The 14,641-nt window shown below is 38.9% G+C and overlaps 1 protein-coding gene across 2 annotated transcripts in view; it reads left to right on the top strand.

Moving 5' to 3' along the window:
* phf24 (PHD finger protein 24) overlaps positions 1–14,296 on the top strand; it is a 35,599-nt gene extending 21,303 nt beyond the window's left edge. Inside the window, exons 4-9 of one of the 2 annotated variants that reach the window (XM_088319809.1) lie at positions 407–485; positions 548–750; positions 2,936–3,102; positions 6,310–6,342; positions 7,773–7,841; positions 11,805–14,296. In XM_088319809.1, coding sequence (XP_088175935.1) covers positions 407–485; positions 548–750; positions 2,936–3,102; positions 6,310–6,342; positions 7,773–7,841; positions 11,805–11,901 — 648 coding nt within the window. In that variant the 3' untranslated portion in view covers positions 11,902–14,296. The remainder of the gene's footprint in view (positions 1–406; positions 486–547; positions 751–2,935; positions 3,103–6,309; positions 6,343–7,772; positions 7,842–11,804) is intronic. The other variant, XM_088319810.1, reaches the window with a different exon arrangement.
* Positions 14,297–14,641: the final 345 nt, after the last annotated feature.

The raw sequence follows: 14,641 nt of genomic DNA, 5'->3' as shown, positions 1-14,641 counted from the left end.
TATCCCTTTTCTTTCTTTTTTCCTTTTTTCTCTTCTTTTCCTTTTTCTTGCTTTCTCATTTTATATCTGTTGTCTTTTACTTTTCTTTTCTCTTCATTTGCTTCTTTTTTCTTCTTTCGTCTTTTGTTTTCTTTAAAAAATCTGCTGTTTTCCCTGTTTTTCCCCATTTCACTTTTTTATCCATTCATCCATCCATCCAATATCTGCACCGCTTATCCTCAGTAGGGTCGCGGGTCACTTTTTTCTTTACAAAATAAAAATAAAAACGCTGCTTTTTGGTCACTCTGAGTTTCTGTACTTCTAGTTTGTTTCTGAACTCAATATTTAAAGGCGTGCTTTGAGGGCTAACCACGCCCAAACAAGTAAGCCACGCCCAGATGACTAAGCCCCGCCTTTTCACCCCTAGGACAACCTGAACCTCCTGTTGACGGACGAAGAAATGTACAGCCTGATGGAAACCTTCAAGCAGTGCAAGATCATCCCAGGTCAGTTTGGTCCTCAAAATGGAATCCCAACGGTCTTTTCACACCAAACGATATCCAATCAGAATCGTGTTTGGTATCGGACGAGCTGCTGCAGTATCGGCACTTCGTCTCCAAGCAGCAGTTCGAGAAGGACTTGAGCGACCTACAGGAAGAGGAAGTCCTGGCCCAGTTTGCCGCCATGGACCCGGAAGGGAAGGGACACGTGGAGTGGACCGACTTCCTCTATTTTGAGTCTTTGGCCGTTCTCACAAAGTTTCGGACGCAGGTAATCGGTCGATTATCGAAAAAATATCCCTTTATCCACCGTATCGATTATCCAGGGTTGGGTAGGGTTACTTTAACTGGATTACTTTCAATTACTTTTGGATTACTTCGATACCAAATATACTAATAAAAGACAAAAGAAACTAAACATGAATCAAATGATGACTCACAACACGTGGTAAGCTTTCTCTCCTGGCTTTGATCTCTTTGATCTCCGGCAAAACTAACATCAAATGCGATAGAAACAAAATGAAAACAAATCCACACAGCTTTTGCCGTTCCATGTATTTCGTTACTCCCCAAGGCTGCACAAAATTTAGTAATCTTATTCATATTTAATCATATTATATTTTTTTGGAGGATAAAAAGGATTGGCAACAATAAGTAACTGAATCAGAACTTAGTCAATTAATTCAAAATGAATCAAATCATGATCCAACACGGAACAGACTCAATAATTATCGATATACAATGTTGGAGCGTATTTTGAAAAAAATTTTCCCTATCCGAAAAATTGTCTAGGAAATCAGCCCAAAAAGCAGTATCGTCTTGACTCCCAAATATTCGATATTGGACACAAACAAGTAACTGAATCAGAAGCTCAAAAATAGATTCAAAACCAACCGAATCATAATCAAGCACTGAGCAATCTCGATATTTATTGATATAAGACTGTCTAAGACTGTCCTGATCCAGGAAGTTATCAAGGACATCAAAAAACAGTTTCAGACCGAATCCTAAACCTCAGATATTGGCAACAAAAACAGAATCTCGTGAAGCTATTCAGAACGATTCGAATAGTATACCAAACAATTTGGATCTTTAACGATATTGAAGCAACACAAGATCAGGTTTTTCTGTGGACCGACCAGGACTGTCCCAATTTTGTATACAATTTAGGACATCAGCCTGGAAAAATAGTATTGGATTGAATCCTGAATCTCCGATATTGGCAACAAAAACAGAACCTCGTGAATCTATTCAGAACGATTCGAATAGTATACCAAACAATTTGGATCTTTAACGATATTGAAGCAACACAAGATCAGGTTTTTCTGTGGACCGACCAGGACTGTCCCAATTTTGTATACAATTTAGGACATCAGCCTGGAAAAATAGTATTGGATTGAATCCTGAATCTCCGATATTGGCAACAAAAACAGAACCTCGTGAATCTATTCATAACGATTCGAATCGTACACTAAACAATTTGGATCTTTAATGATATTGAAGCAACACAAGATCAGGTTTTTCCGTGGACCGCCTAGGACTGTCCCAATTTCGTATACAATCTAGGACATCAGCCGGAAAAATAGTGTTGGATTGAATTCGGAATCTCCGATATTGGCAACAAAATCAGAACCTTGCAAACTGATTCATAACGAATCGTATCATAATCTTACACCAAACAGTGTGAATCTTTAACACTATTGGAGCAATTCCAGTCAGGTTTTTCTGTGGACCGACTACGACTATTCCAATCCGATATATTGTCTAGGACATCAGCCCAAAAAACTGAATCAGACTGATTCCTGAATCTCTGATATTGTCAACAAAATCCGAACCCTGTAAACCTATTTATGAAGAACGGAATCGTGATAATACACCAAACAGTCAGGATCTTTAATGATCATGAAGAAACATTAGTTCTGGTTTTTCTTTGAACTGGCTAGGACTGTCCCAACTCAGTATACAATTTAGGTCATCAGCTCAAAAAAACTGTATCGGACTGAATCATGAATCTCTGTTATTGGCAACCAAATCAGAACCTTGCAAACCGATTCATAACGAATGGAATCGTAATAGGACACCAAACAGTCTGGATCGTTAATAATATCTAAGAAACATTAGTTCAGGTTTTTCTGTGGACCAACAATCCAAAATGGTCTAGGACGTGGTCCGCAAAAACAGTATTAGACCAAATCCTGAATCTCTGACATCAGAAACAAAAATGTTACCAAACTAGAACTTTGTAAAATGATTCATATTGAATACATTCAGAATCAAACACTGAACAGTCTCAATTTTTAACAACATTAAGGCAACACAAGATCAGGTTTTTCTGTGGACCAACTAGGACTCTTCCGATTCACAATCTGATCCAGGACATCAGCCCAAAAAAACGAATGGTCTTGAATCCCGAATTTCTGATGACTGTGCTAACATTAGCTCACTGGATTCCTTAGAACTCTTTGGTCCGCCTGCTGACGGCCAAGGAACGAGACTCGGCCCGTTCGGTTTTCCTGAATCTGGACTCGGATCGGGACGGGTTCGTGACCAGAAGCGAGTGTCTCCAGGCCCAGCAGTCCTGGTTCCTAAAGAATGGTAAAGACCCGCAGTCCTGCGACGTCAGGTCAGTCAAAACCATTAACAATCAATAATAGTTGGACCCATTTAGGGCTTTTTGTTTTTGGGATGTATCTATCTAAAATCCAGAATTGTTGACCCATTTTGATCGTTACTGGTGTCCTGGATGACTCGGATCCAGGACTAAGCGCTAAAACACTAAAAATGCAAATACCCAAGAGAATTACGCTATGTAAGTCAAAAATCTGCCCATTGTGGTCAGGTTGACTCCCTCTTATAAATAGGGGAATCTATGTATCTTTATTTCTGTTATTCCAGGGGGCGCCAGATTTGAGAATTTTCAACTCGAACCTTTAGGAAAATTCTAAATTTTAAGAAAATGCAAATGTAGGAGGAAGTTACACCTTGTAAGTTGAAAATTGGCCCATTTTGGCTACATTGTCCAACACATAAAAATAATGAAATTTATGCATACGTGTAACTCCAAAACTCCAGGGGGCGACAAATTTTATTATTTTACTTTCGTATAGTCAGTAAAATCCAAATTTCCAGATAATGCAAGTGTGAAAGGACTTTACACAATGTAAGTGGAAAAACACAGCACATTTTGGTCCCTTTTTTGACACTCAGAAATAGAAAAAGTGGAATTTATGTATATGTGAAACTCCAAAACTACAGGGGGCGACAAATTTCATTATTTCACTTTTGTAAAATCAGTAAAATCCAAATTTCAAGATATTGTAAGTGTGAAAGGATTTTACACTATGTAAGTGGAAACACGGCTCGTTTTTGTCCCTTTTTTGACAGTCAGACATAGAAAAAGTGGAATTTATGTGTATTTGAAACTCCAAAACTACAGGGGGCGACAGATCTCATTTATTTTACTCTCGTGAGATCAGTAAAATTCAAATTTCATGCAATTGCAATTGTGGGAGGCATTCACACTATGTAAGTTGAAAACCGGCACATTTTGGCCACAAGGACATAGAAGTAGTGGAGTTTATGCATCTATGCAACTCCAGAACTCCAGGGGGCAGCAAATTTCATTATTTTATTTTCGTAAAATCAGTAAAATTCCAAATTTCAAGAAATTGCAAGTGTGAAAGGACTTTACACGATGTAAGTAGAAACATGGCCCACTTTCGTCCCATTTTGCACCAGATTTCAATATTTTCCACTCTTACTACCAGCAAAATTCTACATTTCAAGACAAATTTGAACAAAGTACATTAATGACTGTATAAACAAACTGAACAAAAACAAAAAAAACGTAAAAAAACAAATTTTATCAATCTTTTTTATTTTCTTTTTTTTTATGAATATTTTGATGTATAAGAGAACCCAATTTTCTGGTTTGTCTCAAATAATATAGCACAAAATAAATTAATTTAAAGAAAAATATATTTTTTATGGAAAATAAGCAAGAAATATCCGTAAAACAAAATAATGTAGTGATAAATGAAACCCTTTTAGTTTATTATGAAAATAAAATACATTTTTGGGAATTGTTGTTCTTTTTATTATAATTTTTAAAATTTTTATGTATTCATACAAGCACCTGATTTTCAAGAAAATCCAGTCATTTAAGGAAAAATACAACCTTTTTTGTTTGGTATAAATAAACAAAATAATTTAGATGAGAAATTTTCCATCATTTTTGTGTGCTTTTAAATAAAATAATCCCTTTTCCGAGTTTTTTATATGAAAAAAATCGATTTTGTGGGGGTTTTACTGTCAAATTTTTAGGGTTTTCTTCTATCTATCTATATATCAAAGCTATATCCCCTTAGTTGGAGGTAGCTTGAGTCAAGACCACACTCCCATTCACCAAACATTCGTTCTACTTCGCTCTTCCCATCCTGACACCGAACATTAAGCCCATAGCAGAACAAGGGGTGAGTTGCTGTGCCATGCAACCCTTTAACAGGAAAGAGGTCCGGCAGCATACACTGGTTTACCCCCTCTGCATCATATGCGTCGATAACAGTCATTCTTAACTATGCTTTGCCATTTACATTTAATCCTAGCACACTTGAGTTGTCTGTCCCTGTGTGCCCTGCGATTGGCTGGCAACCAGTTCAGGGTGTCCCCTGCCCACTGCCCGGAGATGGCTGGGATGGGCTCCAGCCCCCCCGCGACCCCAATGAGGATAAGCGGTACGGCTAATGAGATGAGATGAGATGAGACACACTCTTGCATCCGTCAAATTAACCGACCTCACATCCAGAGCACGTTTCACCCCATACATCCGGTCAAATTGAAGTTTTGTATATTTAAGATTACGCTCTGTCCCTTTAAACATTTATATTAAGGTGCAGGGCCTCATGCTATTATCCTTAGGGCTACAATTGGGTTTAGCATATATTAATACAAGGCAGCACGGCGGCGCAGTGGTTAGCGCTTGTGCGGCACAGTTCATGTCATGGGAACCTGTCGTGGGTTCAAATCCAGCTCCAGACTTCCTGTGCGGAGTTTGCATGTTCTCCCCGTGCTTGCGTGGGTTTCCTCCGGGCACTCCGGTTTCCTCCCACGTTCCAAAAACATGCATTTCAGGTAAATTGGCCGGTCCAAATTGTCCCTAGGTGTGAATGAGCGAATGAGTTGTCTGTCCCTGTGTGCCCTGCGATTGGCTGGCAACCAGTTCAGGGTGTCCCCTGCCCACTGCCTGGAAATGGCTGGGATGGGCTCCAGCCCTCCCGCGACCCTAATGAGGATAAGCGGTACGGCTAATGAGATGAGATGAGATATATTAATACATTTAGAAAAGATTTAAAATTTTTGCAGATGATTATGCGTGCTTTAGGCATTCAAATATATATATATGTATTTTTTCTCATTTGTATTTTTTAAATATGATATTTTAACAAATTTAATACACATTTCTAAATTTAAAAAATAGAAAAATAGAAACATATTCAATTTAATTTGATGTATTTATTTTTTTGGGGTCATTTTTATTGTTTTTAAATAACTCAGAAAATCCAATGATGAATTAACCCAAAATGTATCATTTTTGCCCCAGTGTTTTTTTTCCGACTGTCCTATTTTTGTCCGATTAGCACATTTGCGACGAGCATCATTTACTATTTGATACTCTCGTTTTATTTTCATTTCGTGTCGACGATCCACCAACCAATGAGCCTCACCGCATGTGCTTAATCCCCGTCTGGTGTCACTTTTCGCACGCCTCATTTTCATCCTGCTCACCTGTTTGTCTTCATGCTACATGCTACATGCTACGCTAACGGCACAGGCTAGTGGGACTCTGCGCTCCTCTGGGCTGCGGGTGAGTCACAAATTCATATTTGAAGAAATGTTGGAAATAATTGTGTTTTTTTATCATTCAGTAAAATAAATATAATATATATTTTACTATAAAATAAATCACTAAATGTATAGTAGTATGAAAAAATACAATTTTAATTGAAAAATAATCTACATCATTTCAATAAAAACGTATAGTAGAAGAAAAAATAATATTTGAATGAAAATATGGCAAACAATTATAAAACATTTTTTACAGGATACATAACTTTAATATTCAATTTCAATGGTAGAACAAATACGTATTTTACTGCAATAATAATTTTAAAAAACAAATAATTTTACTGGAAAAAAATAAAGAGTAAATAAATTAAAAAGAAATATTTTGAGGGAAATAAAATTCATTTAAAAAGTCAACAAAAATATTATTTTTTTAAATGACTTAAAAATACAGTAACATAAAACATATATATTATTGGAATAATAACTTGAAACTCTGGTTGAATAAAAAATATTTGCCCAAAAATCCTGTTAAAAATTAATAAAATTCAAAATATTTTCAGTATTAATAACTTTAAAATTCAGTCCAAAAATATTTTACTGGAAGATGAACCCAGTCAAATCAAGATAATAATATTTCAATTTTAATAAATTAGTAAAACAAAAAAAGTACTGCGAGAATATGTTTAAAATCCTTCCAAAATGTTTATTTTATTGGAAAACACAAACAAAATTAAATATTCAAAAACAAAAATAATTTTTCTGAAAATGTTGCTTAAATATTCTGAATAAAATGTATTTCTGAAAAATACATGAAAATGTAGTATTTTGGGAGAAAAAAAACGAAATATTTTTGTGAAAAATAAATTACGAGTGCTGCAAAAATATGAATTTTGGAGGAAAAAAATTACTTAAAAATTGTAAAAAAAATATAAAAAATATATTAGGAACGGAAAATCGCTTCATAATTCAGTAGAAAAAAAATCGAATATATGAGAAAAACGGTAAAACAATACAGCACATAACCAAAAATAATAAGGAGTTAGTTCACCAGTACACAAGTCAGAGTCAAACAGTGGTTAGAAAGATACTTGAAAAAAAGTATATTACATTAAGCTAATTTGCAATAGATCATATTTTTATCCTAGTATTATACTTTTTTAATCGGAAAATATTTTATCTATTAACTGTGTAAGAAAATGTTCTTTTTTAGCGTCACTGTTCTTTTTTGTTGTTGTTTTAAAAATTAATAATAAAAAAATCCGCGATGATCGAGAAAATAACCAAAAAAAATATTTAAAATATTAGAGGGATGCCTCACATCGAGGACATGGGTGGATCTTTGGCTACTCGCTAAAAAGCGAGACAGTCGGATCATCCGCTTGGGACATAGATTTCCAGATGTGCGTCAATTAACATTGCATTTTTTTGTGTGTGTGTTTTATTTTGAAGTATAAGTCAGGTGGGGCCCATGTGCGAGAGCAGCCTGGTCAACCAACAAAACGAAAACCACGACAATCGGTTTGTACTCTTTATTTATTTCACACCTAGAAAAAATTGACTTGTAAACAAATATTTAGAATTCAAAGATGTATTATTACCTGACAGACGCAGTTACTTGAGAAAGAGTGTCGGTAGACACGTAACAAGGCCGATACTCTTGTTCGAACAGAAAATTGATGTGGAGATCAAGGAATCAAAGCAGTACTATTAAACGACAGTTGCACTCACTCGATATAGTCAAGTCAAGCTAAGCCATGTTTGTTTGTATCGCCCTTAATCACAAGGAGTCTAAAAGGGCTGTACAGACAACAGACTATTAATACACCATCCCCTGATCTAAAACCTACATGAGGGCAAGGAAAAACTCAAAAACCTCAGCATGAGGATAATGAAGAAATGAAATGAAAACAGCTCTTGCTTCATTTGTACAGGGCTATAATGATCTTAAATTGTTACTATCCAAACAACACCTCCGTTTTTTTCTTGTTTTCAAGAATTCATTTTTTATATTGATAGATAGATAGATAGATAGATAGATAGATAGATAGAAAGATAGATAGATAGTATTTAAATAGTGCTTCGGAAAATACGCACTGTAATAAAAATAGGGTAATATGCAAATGTGGGGGTGGGGTATAATGTGGGCTTTTACTCCCCCGGGTGGAGTTAAAGAGCCTCATGGCATGAGGAAGAAATGATCTGATACTGCTGCTTCTTGGCCAGCCTCTAAAAAAAAAAAGGTTTCGCGTTCAATGGGTCTTTCACCTTGGACAATGTGTATTATTTAGCACCTCCTTACTTAAATATTTGGAATACATGTAGAATTTCTAAAGAATGAATTAAAAAAAAATAGTATTTTGGAAGAAAAAAAGAAGAAAGAAAAAATTCTAGGGGAAAACTAATTCACAAAAATCCTAATTTACCATTTTCATGCTAAACTAACAAAAAAACTGCCATGACAAGCATGAAATCACTCTCAGACTTCACCCTTTTCCTTCTAAACGTGCATTTAAAAAAAAAAGCTGTATATTGAGGGATTTGCATTTCGGTCCAAATTGTCCCTAGGTGTGACTGAGCGAGTGAGTTGTCTGTCCCCGTGTGCCCTGCGATTGGCTGGCAGCCAGTTGAGGGTGTCCCCTGCCCACTGCCCGGAGATGGCTGGGATGGGCTCCAGCCCCCCCGTGACCCTAATGAGGATAAGCGGTACAGCTAATGAGATGAGATGAGATGAGACCATGAGCCTCACCTAAGAGGGAGCTGTTATAATTGTCCGCCATCTTGCTGCCAAGCGTACCCGGAAACTCAGAAACTGGGCAAAAACAAAGCATACACACAAAAAAACAGACTAAAATGACTCCTATAACCATCAACGTTAGCCAATGAGATCACGTTTGAAGAGCTTAATTACTGTCATGATTACTGACTAGCTTCACCTGTGCCCGCTGATTTTGCGCCACCTGATTGGTTCCATGTCCCTTTTTTAAACCCAGTCCTGTCACTCTCCGGTTGTCAGTCTGTTAGCGAACCTCTGTTATTACAAGGCAAGCATTTTGACCCTGACTCCAACTTGTCCCGTTTTTGCACCCATTTTTCCACCTGTCCGTTCCCGATCTCCTCGTTTGTCTCCGGCTACGACCTGTTTTTGATCCCGACCACGTCTGCTCTCCTGTCCCGGCTTACGACCCGTTTTTGATCCTGACCACGTTTTTGCTCTCCTGTCCCGGCTATCGACTTTTTTTCCGTCCCTGACACCGCCATTTTCCGCTACGGAAGAACCACTTCCGTATTCGGATCAAGATCCAATTGTGTGAGCGGCTTGCTTCCCGCGTCCAGCTAGCACAGGATCGCGGGCGCTGCCCTTCATCTTTCTATCATTAAAACTTGTGGTTAACGTTACGCAATTGGGTCCTGATTCCGTTCTGGTCGTGACAAATTGCATCATACCAACCTTTTTAGGAATTTATTTTCATATATAATCAATTCTACTGATACAACCCGACAAATGTCCCTCAAGGGGATTTTATTGTCCTGTTAAATTATCATCACAGGACATTTTGACATCTCATCTCATCTCATCAGCCGTACCGCTTATCCTCATTAGGGTCGCGGGGGGGCTGGAGCCCATCCCAGCCATCTCCGGGCAGTGGGCAGGGGACACCCTGAACTGGTTGCCAGCCAATCGCAGGGCACACAGGGACAGACAACTCATTCGCTCATTCACACCTAGGGACAATCTGGACCGGCCAATTCACCTGAAATGCATGTTTTTGGAACGTGGGAGGAAACCGGAGTGCCCGGAGGAAACCCACGCAAGCACGGGGAGAACATACAAACTCCGCACAGGAAGTCTGGAGCTGGATTTGAACCCACGACAGGTTCCCATGACATGAACTGTGCCGCACAAGCGCTAACCACTGCGCCGCCGTGCTGCCTACATTTTGACATGCCGTCCAAAAAAAAAGACGCTTTGGAAAAATGTCTCCCAAAAATAGTAGCCTTAAAAAAAGTTATCCATTATCTTTGATTCCGTGACAGCTATTGAAATAGAACTCCATTCTTTTTATACACCTCAAACACAGATTTCTTAATAAGACTTAATAAGTGATATCATTGATTTTATTTAAAGATATCCTTACAAACTCATAAAATCTCCCAAAGATGGCTACATGTATAACAATAGTCGTGTTTAGTAAAACTGCCGACATTAAAAATACACAAGGCCCCGGGGCCATTGCTTGAACACCAATAACTTTGATCGAAGTACTTTGAAAAACCACAAATCAATCATAGAGTTATTTAAAAGTTAAAAGGTGGTGTACGGAATATGAAACTTTGTAACTCCCTGCTGCCACCTCCTGGCTTCAGGTCATGATTGCAGTCTCGGTCAGATCGGGCATTTCTTAGACAAGCTCAAATATACTGAATTTTTTTCATTTATTTTGGGGTTTGGGTTGCATTGGGTCTATGTTAAAACAGGGGGAAATGACTTCGAATTTCTGTAAAATGTCAAGACCAGAACAGAAACCAGACCCAATGGCGTTATGTTTCTCACAAGTTTTATTGGAAGAAAGAGAAAGGGTTGCGCCCACGATCCGGTGAAGTAGGTCGCTTTGAACGCGGAAATTGATCTTCCGTGGCAAGCGATGGCGGTGTCGGGAACGGAAAAACGGGTCAGTAGCCAGGACAGGAGAGCAAAAACGTGGTCGGGGTCGGAAACGAGTCGTAGGCCAGGAAAGGAGAGTAGACGTGGTCAGGGACAAAAGAGGTCGAAAGCCGGGACGGGAGAGTAGACGCGGTCAAGCTCAAAAACGTGTCGAAGCCGGGGGACAGACGGAGCAAAAAACAGGTGGGAGTCAAGGTCGAAAAAGGCTTGCCTAGTGATAACTGAGGTTCACAGACGGACTGACAACAGGGGACAGATAGGACTGGGTTCAAGTAGGGACCGGGAGCCAATCAGAGTCCGAGGCAATTGCCGCCAAAGGAGCCAGCACAGGCGATACACATCAGTAATCATGACATAAAATTCATGAATAATATTTGGGGAAATTTTACTTAAATATTCTGAATAATTGTAGTTTTTGTTACTTAGACTTTTTGAAAAACAAAATGAAATAATAGTATTTTGGGAGATAAAAAGAAGAAAATAAATAATTTATATGGGAAAACTAATTTACAAGTGTTTTTTTAAAAAAAAAAAAAAGCATTTTCATGCTAAACTAACAAAAACTGCGACGACAAGCATAAAAATCACTCTACAACCCTCCCCTGCCCCCTTTCTTTTCTACCTAAAATGTTGCACATCTTGAATACTGTTGCTAAAAGTAAGATAAAAGCAGTGGATTTTCCCCATAAAGGCTCTTGGAACTCAGTTAGGCTTTGTTAACACATACTCAACAGAGAAAATATTTCAACTTTTTAACTTTAGCCTCATTTGCAAGTTGAAACTCTGAACTTTTTTTGTGTGCTTTTTTTACTTGTCAGGCCAACGTCATGGGTGGATTTCCTGAAGGAGAGCGCCATCTACATTTTGGCAGCCAGGCCCAACACTTCTGCAATGCACATACGCCTTCCGCTATAAACTGGGACCAGGACTACTGGGAGGGTGGGTCAACCTAGGGGCGGGGGCCAGGAAGATATCTAAAAAAGGGGCAGAAAAGACAGCATTTTGTGATTAAAATGAAATGTTTGACCGAGCGCACTTTCAAAAAAAAAAATCCAATCTCAAAACGGCTGATACCTGATCGTGAATGGAACCGGAAATGAAACCTCGGGTGACCGTTATCGAAAAATTTCCGAAGCACAAGCAGAATTTTCCATTTTGTCCGCGCTTTGATATCACATAAGCAAGTTCAAGGGGAAATACATGTATATGGCACAAATAATACAGCAAAATGTATTTATTCCGCACAAATATTCATATTTATTGTTGTATCCTGATGTGAAGTGTTGATCTTTCCCCCTTAACTGGGATTCATGACCGAAGGCTTTGTTACACAAAAGAATCAAATGCTATTTCTTGAACTAGGTTTTTAGAGAGTTGGATTCTTAATGATAAACTCCGCCTCCCAAATAAACAGAGTTTGAAAATATCTGGACAGAAAATGGGAGCAATTTAATTGTTTTCCACTATTTGTTATGTACTGTATTTGCCGCACTATAAGGCGCACCGGGTTATAGGGCGCACCCCGAAAAAATAGTTTTTGGTCCTATATTTTCCATACATAAGGCGCACCGGATTATAAGGCGCTACAATGGGAACGTGGACAAAACAGTCAGATAGTTCAGTCCAACTTCTTACCCCCTTAACATTCCCAAAGCTTGCGAAGAAGCAAGTACGTGTCGAGAACACGTGCGGATGCGGTGTCCGTAAGATGTCACTCAAATGCATCTTTCCATCATTCGGAAGGTTAAAGTCTTGGGATTCAAGAAATGCCAACCATTCCTTAGTATCTATTTTCTTTCTTTTTCTTTTATCTTTACTGTGCATATGACGATAAACACTTGGAATTGAGTTGAATTTAAAAATAGACACTCCATTCCATCCATTATCTGCACCGCTTATCACAGAAACATCGAGTTCAGTCTGAAACAAGATACAGGGACAATATAAAACCCGGAGTAGCTCACCGAAGTCGTTGTGTTCATAATAATGTGCAGCCAATGTCCTCTTATATCTGTGAGGGTAGTAAATCCAGGAGAATAAAATATTTTCAAATACAGAATAGAAAAAAATGCTTTCTCTATGCCGTCAGCCACGTGCCATAAACATTCATCTTTTTCGGCCAACTAAATGATAAAAAGGATCCGCCCCTTGACTTCCGAATAACTTTAGCCAATAGTGATCGATTCAACTGATGATTGACACATCTTTTTTGGCCAATTGCAGGCTTTGTGTTGCCGTTTAAGCCAATGCCAGCCTGTAAATGATAAAAAGGATCCGCCCCTTGACCTCCGAATAACTTTAGCCAATAGTGATCGATTCAAATGATGATTGACACATTGGTTAGCCAATGAAACGCCGGTAAATAAATCCCAGCATACACCACATATTACTTGGCGTTCGGGGGGAAATCTAGTCGGCGGCTGCTTGCCTTAGTTGCAAGACTTTGCGTCTTAATATTGATCCATATATAAGGCGCACTCTATTATAAGGCGCATGGTCATCTTTTGAAAAAAATAAAGGCTTTTAGGTGCGCCTTATAGTGCGGAAAATACGGTACAACAATTCCAGAGAGGTTAGTTCAAGTTCATTCAAGTAGAACAGGGGTGGGCCAGCGACAACCTAAGGGCCACATACTATTTAATCCAGCCCTTTTGAATAAAAATGGTAAAAATCTAACGCTGAAAAAATTACTACCTAAAATCTGTAGTTGTTTAGGTGGCTTTTTTTCATATTTGTGTGCGCCCATCAAAATCTGTTATTCCTTGCCCTCATGGCCAACGTCTAAATTGTCACAGAACAGAAACGGAGACGGGGCCCAATAGCGTTCTATTACTCCGTTTTTATTAAGAAAGAGAACAGTGCTTGCATCCACGATCCGATGATCGTCGGTCACGAGTAGCAGATAGCAGGAATGCGGAAGGGGAACTTCCGTAACGAGCGAGGGTAGTCGTTGGCAGCGAGAAAAACAGGTCGATGGCCGGGGTGTAGGAGCAGAGACAGAAACGGGTCCAGAAACGAGGTCGGCGACAGGTATCAGGCAGGAAACGGGGCAAAAACAGGTCGATGGCCGGGACGGAGGAGCAAAAGCAGAAACGGGTCCAGAAAAGAGGTCGACAACAGGTAACAGGCAGGAAACAGGGCAGGATAGAGTACAAAAGCTTGCCTAGCCGAGAGCCTAGGTTCGCAGACGGTCTGATGGGTTCCTTTCGGAAGACAGGAGTTTAAAAAGAGTCCAACAGCCAATCAGGTACCGTGGCTATTGGCGCCAACAGCGCAGCCGCAGGTGCCCCGAATCAGTAATCATGACATAAATAACATTTAATAACATTTAATTTACCTGAATAACGTTTAATAACATGACATAAACTACATTTTTATGGTACTTAGTTTTTTTAAAAAATGATTTACTAATTTTTCTTATCTTACACCTGTGCTAGCTCATTTGGCGCCAACTTCTGCACGCTCTGATTGCCTCCCTGTCACTATTTGAACCCAGTCCTGTCAGCCCCCTGTTGTCAGTCCGTCTGCGAAGCTCTGTTTTTACAAGGCAAGCCTTTTTCGACCCTTACTCCCGCCTGTCCCGTTTTTGCTCCCGTTTGTCTCTGGCTATGACCCGTTTTGATCCCGACCACATCTGCTCTCCCGTCCCGACTCA

This window comes from Urocampus carinirostris, chromosome 16 (genome assembly GCF_059441175.1).
Source record: "Urocampus carinirostris isolate Australia breed hairy pipefish chromosome 16, RoL_Ucar_1.0, whole genome shotgun sequence".
NCBI classification, from domain to species: Eukaryota; Metazoa; Chordata; class Actinopteri; order Syngnathiformes; family Syngnathidae; genus Urocampus; species Urocampus carinirostris.
The sequence above is the reverse complement of the archived record's forward strand: the minus strand, read 5'-3'. Positions and strand labels throughout refer to the sequence as shown.